General features: G+C 41.8%; 3 protein-coding genes across 3 annotated transcripts; 1 reads left to right on the top strand and 2 right to left on the bottom strand.

The window, feature by feature from the left end:
• Positions 1–87: 87 nt before the first annotated feature.
• LOC108103441 (dynein regulatory complex protein 1 homolog) lies at positions 88–3,089 on the bottom strand. Its single transcript, XM_017208922.2, has one exon. It carries the CDS (start codon positions 2,870–2,872, stop codon positions 641–643), a length of 2,232 nt encoding a protein of 743 aa, XP_017064411.1. The 5' UTR covers positions 2,873–3,089; the 3' UTR covers positions 88–640.
• A 535-nt stretch (positions 3,090–3,624) lies between these two features.
• Positions 3,625–5,531, bottom strand: LOC108103463 (transcriptional repressor CTCF). Its single transcript, XM_017208957.1, has one exon. It carries the CDS (start codon positions 5,439–5,441, stop codon positions 3,690–3,692), a length of 1,752 nt encoding a protein of 583 aa, XP_017064446.1. The 5' UTR covers positions 5,442–5,531; the 3' UTR covers positions 3,625–3,689.
• A 452-nt stretch (positions 5,532–5,983) lies between these two features.
• On the top strand, positions 5,984–14,085 carry LOC108103434. The gene is made up of 6 exons (XM_017208903.2): positions 5,984–6,418; positions 7,433–8,233; positions 8,345–8,645; positions 11,909–12,085; positions 12,640–12,784; positions 13,447–14,085. The coding sequence occupies exons 2-6, from the start codon at positions 7,674–7,676 to the stop codon at positions 13,824–13,826; spliced, it is 1,563 nt and encodes a 520-aa protein (XP_017064392.1). The 5' UTR covers positions 5,984–6,418; positions 7,433–7,673; the 3' UTR covers positions 13,827–14,085.
• Positions 14,086–14,147: the final 62 nt, after the last annotated feature.

Consider the following 14,147-nt stretch of genomic DNA (forward strand, 5'->3'; position numbering starts at 1 on the left):
CTAGAGATCAGTTTCCATGCATTCAAAGTTCATAACGAAATTAAAAGCAAATCAAACATTTGCGATTGTTGATTTGGGGGACAGTGTATGTACATAGACGGCGTTGTAAACCGTTTTCGGAAGGGATCGCATAAGTTTATGGGCAATAGATATTATTTCTTTTTATTTATAAATTCTGTAGTCATAAAATTGTTAACACTTTGGTGATTTATGAAAAATTTAAAGGAAATACCCTTGGTATTCAGCCCATGGAAATATGCAAATAAAATAAGCTTTACAGGCTGTGCACTGTGATATTACCGGTCATCAGCAAGCTAGTCATAGTTTAGAGAGAGACAAAATACGATATGGACGTAGTCATGACTTGTGCCGGGGGTAAATACAAATGTATATTTTAACTACATATATAGCACAAATGTTTTCTTTTAATTTCATTGAAAGACTTTTATATCTTTATCTAAATTCTTTTAAGAAGGCACCCGATAGCCCACGTCTTTAGATTGATTTAATGGCAATGTCAAAGAGCAAGACTAGGTACAATTATAATTTATCAGGTTTAGATGAAATTGAACAATAATTGTTTGGGATTTTTAGTGGGGTTTGTTATGCAGCTGAGACTATAATTATGTTAAAGTTTGACCTAGACGGTAAATTTCTGTAGCAAGTGGCGCAATTCCTCGTTTTGACGCCTCAGAAAGACGACCTCCGCATCGTACTGCACGCGCATCTTAAGAACTTCTACATAATGATTTAGTCCATGTTCCAGTGTCTTCCATAGCTTGCACTTTGAGGCTGGGAAGCAGGCCGAAAACTGGCGCCAGAAGTCACGGATTTCAGCATCCGTAATTTGAATGAGATTGACAGCATTGAGTACGCTGCCTGGTTCATGCTCGTACATTTGTTTGTGCATCTTGGAGGTGAATAGATTCATGGCGTGCAAGCAGAGAGCTGGTTCCATGACCAGGTAATGATTGTGACACCTTTTCGCCGCGTCTTCACCCTTGTTCATGAACCTATCCCCAGTATCCCGACGATCCGGGTATTCCTGTTGCCCTGTTGAGGCTTGCAGACGATTCGGCTTCTGATCCTTCATAAACACCTCGGCACACTTGCGTGGGCTCAATCCCTGTGGCTGACAATTCGGGCAGTATGTGTACGGCATAAATACCTTTGTCAGCTCCTTCACATCCCGCAGATGACGAATTCGTAGCGCCGCAAAGATATTGTCAATCCGCACTAAGCATTTGTCTTCCTCGGAATACGGCTCAAGGATCTTCAACAGTCTTTCCTCGATGAGAAAACCGCCGCGATCAGAAAGCTTACGGATGAGATTGCGCATCAGACGCAACGACTCTGGCGGCAGCTCCTTGATATCCGGACGATGCTTAACGGCCGATTTGGGAACCACCCGGTTTTTAGGAACTCGCCCAATTCGCATGTCGAACTTCTCCAAAATGTTATTCCGCTTCTTTTTGGCCTTGTTAATGTTCGGAATAGGTGGCACTGGACTGGACCACGGCATTGCCAGCTGTTGCTCGTGTATAATGCGATCAATGTGGTACACCCGATCCACCAGAAGGTTCAGCTCTTTGTAATTAATCTCCCAGATGCGATCGAACTTCTCGCGATTGTTCAGCCTCGCCTGATGGGCTTTCGATTCCATGTCATTGATGTTAGCATGCAGCTTGTAAATGTCCGAGGAGAGACGTGCTATGTTCCGCTTGCCGGTGTTGTAGAGATTCTTAAGACCACGTCGAGTGCGTCCAATGGCTTCGTGCAAGCGAGCTACCCGTCGCTTCTGCTGGTTATTAATGATCACGTTCTCCTCGTTTCGCTTCTGGAGAACCTGATAGTTGTAGTCCAGTTTCTCGGAGTTCATCAGTACATTGTCGCGTGTACGACGGAGCTCAAGCTCCAGCCGTTCGCATTCCTTCTCCAGCCGAATCCGAGTGCTCTTAGTCAGCTCTTCCTGGGACTCGTTGATTTGCTGCGTCTGTCGGGCATAAAACTGCTCCCTTGCCCTTACCAAACTGGCCTTCTCATCAAAATTAGCGTTCATGGCATCGAAAAAGGTGCGCCACTTTTCCACCGCACCGACAGCGAAGATTTGGCGCTCCTCCTCGATGGTGTTGCGCAGCATTTGAAGGTGTTCCTTGTAGGCCTCCTTTAGAGTCTCCACTTGGTGATCGACGCGTTCCACCAAGCAGCACAGATCCTGGGCCTGCCGCTCACGGTCGAACTCGTACTTGGCATTCATACGGTCCACCTCTTGCTGGCAAGCGGCTATCATCTCATCTTTGCGAGCCATAATCTCGGCAATGCGTTTTTTTTGCTCTTCGATTTGATCCCAGAGAAGCATTGGCTCATTGGTCTCCTCCAGTTCCGTCCAGCGAGCCTTGATGTTTTCAAATCGGGCCATAGTCTCCACGCTTTCGCGTTGTAGCTTCACCTGCACCTGGTTCTTCTGTGTGGCCTCGAATAAACGGCGATTTAGTTCCCTTCGTTCATTAGCCACACGGACATTGGTCACCAATTCGTTGCCGAAACGGACCAGTTCATTTAGGCGATCACTGGACAATTCCAGCTGCTGGTCAATGGGAGATTTCTGGGCCTGACAGCGCTCGGCGACCCCTTTCGGCGCTTCGCGAAATTGCTGACGCACTCGGTTTAGAATGGCAAGCCGACGTTCGTCTAATTTTTTTACCGACTTGTCGCAGTGCTCGTTGAAAATCATTCCATCGATGCGGTCGTTAAAGGACTCCCAGCTAGCCACCGGGCCCATATCGGGTTCCACTTCTTCCTCCTCTTCAATACTACCATCGCTGAGCTCCTGCTCCTGGTGTTCCTCCAGATCATCCTCATTATCGTCCATGGTTCAAAATATATTTGGCTAATCAAGAACTAAATAATAAATGTTTTGTGCGTGAGTTTAGCAGGCAATTCTCCGAACTAAGGATGTTTTGTTTTGTAAAAAGTTTGATCGAAGGATCCGTGGTTCCCTTGGTTTCCATTCCATTGCCCGGTTCGCTTTCTTTTCCAGAAAAAAATAAACACAACATATTGCTTACTTCTACTATTAGTGATGTCAAAAGGTCTAAACTTAGGGTTGAGTTTAGCTATAAGTAGCTAAATCTGAATTTATAGCTTTATTTCGCAGAAATTCTATAAATTTATAATTATAAAATTAATTTTTGCAGTAACTAAAAAATTTAGAACTTATTAAATTTATTTTAAATATTTTATTGTTTTTGAAACCCCTAAAATACTTTAAAAGTTTGGCTTGAGGGAGAGAGCAGTTTCACGCCAAATTACCCTTATCGATATTGACCGATAGGTACTGGAGTTCCAGCTGCTTCTTTCTCATTTTCTTCTGCCCTAGAAATTGTGCTGACGTCACCAGGCCTTGGGAATCTCAAAATCAGTGGGAAATTCCATTCCCAAAACCGGAATAAAATTACCCTTTAACCCATTCGTCCAATGTAGAACCAGATCTTTAGCCACGGGGTTGCATTTTACACTATAAAGTTGATGCCCTGCTAAATACAGCCCTGCATATTTTGGGGACACTGGGTTGCATTCGAACGAAAATTGGGGGAAACAGAGAAATATTCAAAAACCGGCAAATATATTGTTTACATGGTATTATTTAATTGGGTCTTATTTACAAAATTTGCGCAAGGAAGCGGGCCTTAATTGTCCTCAGTCTTCAAGGTGATTTCATATATCAGCTCGTCGTTATAGTCCTCCCCATGGACTTGGTGGTGGATCTGCTGTTGCTGTTGAACAGCATTGAAATATTGCTCTTCGGTGAGCAGTTCCTCTTCCTCGACATCCTCATCCTCCTCGGCGACCACGTTCTCCACCAGCAGACGTTGGTCATCGTACTCCGACATCTGAGCATACTGCTGATCGCCCTCGTTCAAATAATGACCATTAGGTGCCGCCTGCTCATCCGCCTGACCCTCCTCAACCAGCAATCCGTCGTCCTCGTCATACTCCTCCTCCAGCAGGTGTAGGCCTTCGTCCTCGTCGTCCTGGCCATCCATCATGCCACCAGAAGAGGATCCACCTTGGTTTCCATTACCATCCCCAACACCCACAAAGCGACGTGTATTGCTACGGCACTGGATAGACCGCTTGTGTGCATCAAAGTAGTTTATGTCAGTGAACTCCTCTTGGCACAGATGACACACATAAGTGCCCTGACTTAGGTGCATCTCCTTGCGATGGCGGGCCATCTTGTGGGCATCCCGACACTGCATACCACAGAATGGACATTTCAGCATTCTTCTCTTGCCCATGTGGACATTGCGGATGTGTTCTTGCAGTGAAAAGTTCTTGTAGTAGGCTTTCTGACAATATTGGCACTGGAATCGCCTCTTCTTTTCGTGCGTTGCCTCGCGATGTCGCTTAAGTTGGGTATTCTGGGCGAATGTCTTGCCGCACATCTCACAGATGTGCTCCTTCTCGAGATGCCGACGCTGGTTGTGGACGCGCAGGTCCTGTTTGGTGGAGAAGTACAGGGTGCACAGTTCGCACACATATGGACGGATGCCCATGTGGCGCCGTGCATGTCCGGCCAGGTATTTACAGTCGCGATACGTTTCCGTGCAGTATATGCAGGCATAGCGGTTGGTCCCAGGCACCAAATGGGTCTTCTGGTGCTTGGACAGCTTCGTCTTGTGCATCACATCCGGACAAATACCACATTCCACCGGTAGCTTCTCATCTAGCATATCACTCATCATCGAGAACTCTACAATAGGTGTGCTGTCCTCGTCAAAGTCCACTATTGTGGCTATCAGGTCGTCGAAAAGCAAGTAGCGACGCGGGCCCTTAAACTCCTCCAGCATTTTTTCGCTGGGCTTCACCTCCTTGACGCTGCCATCGTCGTCGTTGTTGCTGGCAAAGCTGCGTATAGCGATTTGGAGGGCAGAAGAATTTCTTAATTTGCCAGCGGGTTGGACAGAAGGCGCCGGAGGTGGTGGTGATGATGGCAGGGAAGGCGACGAAGGTGGATCCATATCCAAATCCTCTTCTGGCTCCTCGGATACGGACGGATGGGCATAGCTGAGTTCGTTCTCGTAGTCGCCGTTATCTTGCTCTTGATCTTCCTCCACTAGCTCCTCCATTTCGCTCAGCTGCAATTCTGTGACCACAAACTGCTCTTCCTGTTCGTCCAGCACCGTTTCCCTAACCCGAGACTCCACTAAAAGGCCCTGCAGCTCCTCGTCCACCAGCAATTCGCCATCCACACCTTCTTCGTTGATAATTAGGAACTCGTTTCCCAGGCCATCCAAAACCACGAATGTGGCATCTTCGTTGGCGTCCAAACCAACGGCTCCTCTATTGTCATCTTCCGAGTAATCACTTTTGGCGGGCAGCACGAACTCTATTATTTCGGACATGTCCAGGTTCATACCAAGCCGGTTGTTGCTCATCCTGGTCGCATGAACTAAGTTTACTTATAATTTTGCATGAATCTCTTCCCCGAAAAAGCGGAACCGTATGTTAGAAACTGACCAGTCGATGGTAACTGAACCACACCAACTATCGAATATAGACTTGCCAGTCTTTTAGCGAAAAAATACTGACTGTGTAAATACGATTTAAAAAAAAAAAATATATATATATATATATATATACATGTATATTTAAATATATATTTTTTTTTTTTGCAAAAATTAAAAAAAAAAATACGTAAAACTTAAAATTTAAAAAAAATTAGAAGTTATTTCATACACAGAGGTATATACAAAAAGCGGAATTGATTTAACTTTTTAAGGGGTTTATTATTCTGATATTTTGGGTATTAAATTTATAAATATTAATTCAGAGACATAGACCAAACTTAAATAAAAGAATTATAGTAATTTTGCCATTTATAAATAAAAATACTAAGACTCCATCTACTAAGCTTCGATGTTTGTGACCTATCGATAGCACACATTTTGGATGTGATCGTTGCGCGCCAAAGAAATCATGGCGCATGGGACAACGGTTAACGTCTTGCCGCCTTAAGCCCCTTCCTCTAGTTGTTGGTGTATTGTTTTGCGGTCTGCGCTCGCGACTAACTTGGCTAACTTCTGGATTTGGAATTGGCCTGGTGTATTGCATCTGCACACTCGGTGGCGCGCGCTTGTCTTCTTGAGACTTCTTCGGCGTTTCGCGAGTTTTTTTTTTGTTTTTACTGTGATTACTGTTTTTCAGTTGAGAGCGTGTGAAGTGCGTACATGCGTAGTGGATGATAATTAACCAATTTGAAAATTACTGTTCTTCTGCTTTATTTTATAATTCCAATTAACCGCAAAATTGCGTAAGGAATTCGATTGTGCACAAAATCACGAAAAGATTGATAAATTACTGTTATAAGGCGTGAATAAAGAATACTGAAAGGATAAAAAAGTTATTTTAATAGGTAAGCTTTTAGTCAAAAATTCAAAACAAATTAAACTTAAGGATTGTAAAATATGTTCTAAGGGTAAAGTGAAAACTAAGTAAAATTATAAAAAGAACTGTGTTGATATTGCCCTTCTTTTAAAACGTTTAATAACTTGGTATAATTCATAAATGAATTAATCTTTTAAAAATTTCATATTTTTTAATGCAAAAAAGTGAGTAATAATAAAAAGTACTAAAAAAGTGTGAATAAATTATATAGTATTTACATTAAATAGCTAAAAGGAAAGGCGGCCACAGTGAAGGGCAGGTAATCTTAATGCCACTGCGACATCGAAAGGTTTATTATTTATTTTGGAGTCCAAGTTTTATTGTTAATTGGGCTGATTACAATGCCAACAAGAGTTAATAAAAGATGGGAATCACAAATACAAATAGACAGCACAACGAGCGAATAACCAACGAGCAGACAGTAACATCAAATAGGATTACGCAAAGTTGCAAACGCATTATGTTGATGTTGATTTAAGCTTTGGTGTTTGCTTTTATCGCATTTATTTATTTATTTGTTCGCCGTGCTGCAACATCTTCAGCAGCCTCATAGCTTTATATATTATAGCATTAGTCCAATCAACAAATATGGGACAAACTTGACCCGCTTTCGTCGCGGAATTGGCATCGTATCTCATGGCATCGAAAATGGACAGGGAAGGGCTCCCAAATTGGCCTCTCGTTTATTTGGCAATTATAAATTACATAAAGTGACTGACACATCCCCCTTTCCCTTTTCATTGTCCATAGAATCGATTATAACCATCGATTAGAGTGGTTTGATGATATGGAATCACTATTACTAAATGAATAACTTATTGAACTATCTTTATAAAAACAGAATATAATACCAAAAAAATTGTAAATAGAAACATATATATTTGTTAATTTTTCTTAAAACTTTGTGATATTAACATGAGGAGTCGAGAAGATATGTGACCCAAAATCAGCGGTAAGCAACTAATGCATTTCCATTTCGCAGACAAGATTCTCGAACTTGGACTCGGAGTAGGCCAATTAAGAGTTAGCCACGCGGCCACACGAACAGGTGTCGGCGGTTCCAGCAGCAACATCAACAGCAACATCTAGTGACAGCAGCAACATCTAAAGACAGCAGCAGCAACAAGTGGCATCATTTGCGGTTTTGATAGCCGGGCGGGTTTGCCGTTGCCTGGTATAAAAAAAAGAAGAAGCAACAAAACCAAAAACGGGAAATCGGAAACATGTTCTCCTCCAGCGCCGTCGCATCCTCATCCTCTTACTCATCCTCCATTTCGATTCCACGTCGTGGTGGCGGCTTCAATCTCGGCCAGCTGCTACCTTTGGCCATCGTTATCGGAGTGTTGCATCTGCCGCAGTTTGTGTGTCATGCTAGCTGGGCAACCAGAACGCCAGAGAATTCCATTAACGAGACGACCGCCTCCTCGACCGCCATGCAAATCCAGACATTGCAGGTGAATTGCAGCAGGGAACTGCTCGAAATGCATTTGGAACTGAGCCGGCCCTTTCGAGGATTACTCTATGCCAAGGACTTTCCACTGGAGTGTCGGGCGAGAGGACAGGACTCCACACGTCTTCACCTTCGCATTCCCACCTCGGGTTGTGGTGTTCGGGCAGAGCCGCTCGAGGATGGTAGTTTAGAGTATACGGTGCGCGTGATGCTTCAAAAGGAGCAAAAACTCCGCCAAAGTACCGACATTCTTAGTGCCGTAAGGTGCCAACTTCCGGCCAATGCCATGGGAATGCCACTTCCTGTCCTAAGACAGGAAAAAGGACACGAAAGGTGAGTAGCTTAAGTTACTAATAAAAATTATTAAATTTTAATATTAAAGTTAAGGACTTAAATATCAATCATATATACTAAATATTATAATACATTATACATTATTTACAGAAATGCACGAATGCGAGCTTTGGCAGCGGCTGCCGTTCCAGCTCTTTCCGTATCCTCAGCAGCACCCACAGCCAGTGCCACCCATCAATACATGGAGACTCCACGGGTTAGGATATGGTTGGAATTGGGTGGCCCGAATGGAACTGGATCCGTAGAGGTCGGTGTGGCTACCACCTTGACCGTAAGGGCCATCGTTCCGGGAAATATTGGAGTGCGGGTGGTGGATTGTGCTGCTCTCGATGGATTGGGTGAATCCACACAGCAGTTATTAGATGCCCGTGGCTGTCCCATCGATGAGCAGGTGAGTGTATTAGCCATATCTAAAGATATGTATATAGTCGTATATGTATCTAGTGGATCGGGTCATTTGCGTAACAGGTGCCGGAGGCACGACATTCTACGCTTAACCGTTAGAGCGAAGAAGAAACTAAACCTAGACGCGATGAGACAAACGGAAAGTCATTAATTAAGCACAATGTTATGCTGTCGGGTGATCAGCGATTGATCGCATTTAACTTTCATTTTTATAGACGGCACTTCGAGAGGGTATCAGAAGGTATATGAATGCTTTTTAACAGAACTTCTTTTTCTTCTTAAAACTACTTTCAAGTAAATGCTAAGTAAATAATATGTACATTATTATATACCTTTTTTTAAAGACCCAAAAATGATATATCCTAAAGCCAAGTTTAGATGAGTATCTCCAAAAAGGGCTTTCTCAATTGCAACTTCTATAAAGCTTAAAACATAACTTACTTTCGAAAATTAGTAATTAGTAAATTATTAAATGTAATTTCTGTCAACATAACTTGAAAGTTTTTATGTGATTTGTTTTTGAGAAAACTTGAAGTGCATTTTAAAGATACAAATATGTAAAACACAAGCCATTTGGGCTCCATTCTTTGCTGTTGATTTCTTGATCACAACGAAAGGGAAACTTAATAGATGGAAATTGGAAATAAAAAAATCGATTGATTGGATAACGATATTAAGCCCCTTGTCACCTACATATATTTAAAATATTTTCCGCCTAAAAACCAAAAAAAAAAAAACAGCAGTGCTTCATTAAGTGTAACAGTTATTACAGCACCGACATTAAATGTGAGGCAAACGGCAGCAAAACCGAAACTGTTAGCCATAATTACGCGATCATCGTTAGAACAGTTTTCGTTGCTCAGCCAACCAGTCCCAAAACAACTCAACCCGCGTGGTGGGGGGGTTGGGTTAGTGGTCTTAACTCAAACCATTAGGTAAAGTGGGAAAATTATAAAAAAAATAACTAAAGAAACGCCTGCGAAACGTTCTCGGTGTTCCCTGGATTCTTTGGTTTGCCCAATTCTTCAGTTCTTCGGTTCTTCTTGAGTAAATTAGGAGGTCACAACAATTAGCCAACAGTGAAATACATAGAAATATTTATCGTTTAGCATTTTGACGTGCCCCTGTTGTGGTTGCTTCAACTTCATATCCCCAGCACCACAATCTTCATCAGCACCACTGAGCCGATGAACAGTGGAACAAGCTTAATATACGGCTGACTCAAACTAGCGAGTTACTAAAAGGGTTAGCGGATCGTCTAGAGTAAACTTTCCTAAGAAATTAAAATATAATACTAGATATCCCATATTTGTTTTTAGATATTTTTGTTCCACTGTACCACAGTGGGCAGGCGGCAATGCCATTGCCAAGCATTTGCATTTTGGTCGCCGGCCGTCGCAGCTTTGTGCACATGTCATTCATTCACGAGACGGCCTTAAATGGGTCAAACAAATCTCCAACTGACGCTTCGCTACTTCTTTATGTTGTTGGTGGTCAGGGTAGCAGCGCTAGAAAAATCACACGGCTTAATTTCTGTTTTATTTTAACGGAACGGGCGAGAAGACATAGACATAGCAAACACACACAGAGAAAAGAAGAAAAAAAAAACATTTGCATTTTATGTTTGTTTTATTGTTCATCTCTTGGCGGCTGTCTTCCGTTTTAGCACATTTCATTTTCTTTTGCGTTGGTTTATTGTTTTATTTTTCTGCTCCTTACTTCTTCTGCCCCAAGTCGGTCCATTGCGATTGCAAATTTATGCGCACACCCATCACAGGTTGATTTGTTTGGTTTAGAAACACTTCTGGGTCAGAGCGTGGAGGAAAAGTGAAATAAAAACCGCGTCTTTTGTCTGCAAACAGAGCCGATGATAGTGACCCACTTTCTGGCATAGAATCTCTAGAATGTGACCCATAGTGCAAGTACCGTTATAAAAGGAGTACGCAAAGTATAGTTATCGATCCTGGGGGTTGTCTCCATCAATAGATTATCTATTCCGCCCAATTGCTCATTAAGCACTCCTTCAGCAATTTTGGAAAGGGATTATTACTTATCAGTTTGGTTTAATAAAGGAAGAAATTTAGTAGATACATTTGCATTTGAACAATCTTTCTCCGCGTGAACTCGTTTGAACTTCCGCAACAATTTACCTTTTTCTCGTTATTGTCTCAGGTTTCGCGTTCACATACACCCGCACATGGTAAAACACGTGCTTGGGCGTGTAAATTGAAACTAGACAACGCCGACTACGCTAATCAACGTGCGCCCTGCGCCCTGTTTCCTTAATATACCCTATCTGTAGATATGTATTATGATTGTCTTAAATTTATAATTCATTACAACTTATAAGAATCAGAGCAGAGAATCAGTTTCTTTGACCACGCGCTCAAACCAATTGTGTTTTAAAGAGATACTTTCCTGAAACTCGATAGCCTATGGCTTGTAAATGAAATATAAGGGTATAAAAACTACGTTTTTTCCCAAGTATGCATGCTTCCTCGCTTTGCTTTTAGTTACCACCAACAATGGTGAGATGTAAATCACAGCGTCTTGTAATTCCATACATCTGTTTCCAGCCATCGCACATGCATCATACCATATACCATATGGACCATATATACGTATGCGCTATTTGCGACTCTTGTGTTGTTGTCATTGAACTTGGCCACATGACGGTTGCTTTGCCACCTTTTCTCCGTGTTTTCTTGGTGTCGTACGAGTACTACATTACCTATACGTAACGGAAATGACCGAAATGTCGGCGTGTGAGCCAGTGTTTTGTCACCCCGAATTATTGTATAACCGGTGATAAAAGAAGGCCATGAAGGGCACACAACTGCTTGAGGGTTTCGGATTGGAGTTCAGGTTCAGGTTCAGGGACAGTGACCACAAGACAGGTTCATATTCTCCCAGTTTATCCCATAAATGTGACATAATATATTAATAGCATGGTGTTTTTTAAAGAAGTTCTTAAAGCACTTATTTTCTTACTATTATATCATTTCAAAATGTTGTTTCTGAGACAGCCCTATAATTAATTTGACTATAACTTTTGTATATATACTACTAGGTTATATTTCCGTTGATGTCCAGTTCATAGTTTTAAGTTCTCCATACAATAAGAACCTTCAAGTGCCCGCTTTTGAAATCAGACCGAGCTTAACATCCACTTGATTTGCTACTTAAAAAACAGCCTTGTTTACCATGCGTAGCTATGGATATACTAATTTCCCTCGTTTCCATGGCCAGGTAATGCCCGCTTTGCACACCCAGCACCGGCCGGCAGAGGAGGGATGGTCCAAGCAGCACGAGGAAGACTTGGTCGAGCGGACATTCGCGGCCACGTTTCCCGCCTTCAAGTTCCCGGACCGCGAACGCCTCCACGTCAGCTGTGGCGTGCAACTTTGCAAAAGGAAGTGTCCGACTGTGAGTATCACATACTTGTACTACACACCACACAAAAAAAAATCAGTAATCGTTTTGGATAGCTTTCACTTAAATACTTAGCATATCAACAAGTGTGTCTATTACCAAAATAGACTCTCATAGAAATTTCATTAATTCTTAAGATGATTTAAAATCTTCTTCAATATCTTCAAATACCATTAAATATTATCTTTGGTAAAAGGTCCAAGCGGAAATGCAAAGTATTTTTTTCTCTGTGTACAGACAAAAAGCACCTCTCGTATGCATCTCAATTAATTGCAACGAAAACGAAAGTGTTGCCACCGCCGCTTCTACTGTTTTCTGCTGCCCATCGTAGCGTGTTGTTGCGTTTGCTAATTAATGTGGTTATTGCACCGAAATGCAGCCAAGTGGAGCCACATACCCACTTAGCCGCCAATGCACCAACCGATGTACTGTCTCCTCTGTTTACAATACTACAGTGCAACGTCTTCACTACCTGTATATATATTAAATATTTATTTATCTTATCAAATAATTTTCACCACATTTCACCGATTTCCTTTCGCTTCCAGCTAAATTGTCGCCAGAAGACACCTTCGCCGGCGTTGAGTGCTGATCAGCACTTGGCCCGCATCGAGGTATTCAATTCGCTGGCCGTCACAGCTCCTCAAATCGAGGTGGATCGCCTGCGATACGACAGGCGCCACAATATGAGCGGTAAGTAAGCGGGATTGTGGGTGGTTTAGGCTGTAAAAGTGCGTGCCAGTCACGGTTCCTCAACCTGGTTAAAAGACGTATTAACCAAATTTTTCACTTTTTACAAGGTGTAACTTAGTCTATTTAAGAAAAAAGTGAAATTTTTTTATATTATTAAATCTGAGATTCATTCGCTTAGAAATAAGTATTACTTACTGTATTTCGATAATTTTTGGCAAAATATCAAGTATACGACTTTCGCATTTTTTGTTGTTGTTATTTATAAGGTGTAAAATAGTCTATTTAAGAAAGTAAACATTTTTATATCATTAAATCTGAGATTCATTCGATTCGAAATTAAATTATATAATTTTTTATTTCGACAATTGTTGGCAAAATATCAAGTATACGACTTTCGCAATTTTTGTTTATCCATAACTTTCTTCTTTTTTTGTGCAGCTAGTCATCCATTTTGATCCTTGTCATTGTCTAGTTTATTTTAAGAAATTCATTTCAACTATTATTGGCTTAGTGTGGGCAAAATACTACCCTTTTTGGGGAATATCGGGACTTACGAAATTTCGTATTTTTGATTATGGCTTAAACTCGGAAATTTTAGACTAAAATCAGGTTAAATATAAAATTTAATTTTTGGGCCATAGTAAACTGACATCTCATTTCAGGAGATGATTATTCGCCGCATGTTAGGAGTCAACCTGTGCCTGGTGAGGGAACCCTATGTCTGTCCATCTCCAAGTTGGCCATCTCTTTCTGCGTGCTAGGCCTGATTTTCCTGGTAGCCGTTGTAGTGGCCATCTTTTCGCTGATTCGATCGCGTCGCCAAGAGCGTCGTCACGGAGCGGGATTAAGTTTGGGACTTGGTCTGGGATTCGCCGGAACAAGCACCTCGAACAGCAGCAGCCGGTTGCATCAGGATCGGGCGGAGATCTGCACCTCGATGTTCTCCTCCAGCAGCGAATCAGCACAATCGCAGCCTCGTTTTGGGGCCAAGTTCCTTATGCCTTACTATCCCAATACCTTGCCCTACGGCCGTGTCTACTAAGTAACTTGTTAACTGGTTAGTTTATTAACAGATTAATGGAACGGCCTCCCAGAGACTGACGGATTCGTCTAACGAGTGGTACCAAAATATGGTCTAACTTTAGCAATATTATTGTAGTATTTTATCTTTATAACTTAAATGAAAGGATCTTGAAAGCGTTTTGCAAGTGGTTGAGGGCCAAAATGCGTTTTGATGTCCATTCGCCGAAACTATATTTAATACCTACATACGCATATATATACTTTAAAATAAAACGTAAAATAACTTCAAATAAATTAAATCAGTTCCCATTTTGATTGCGAAAAAAATTAAAATTTAAAA

Source organism: Drosophila eugracilis, unplaced genomic scaffold (genome assembly GCF_018153835.1).
Source record: "Drosophila eugracilis isolate 14026-0451.02 unplaced genomic scaffold, ASM1815383v1 contig_2163, whole genome shotgun sequence".
NCBI lineage: Eukaryota > Metazoa > Arthropoda > Insecta > Diptera > Drosophilidae > Drosophila > Drosophila eugracilis.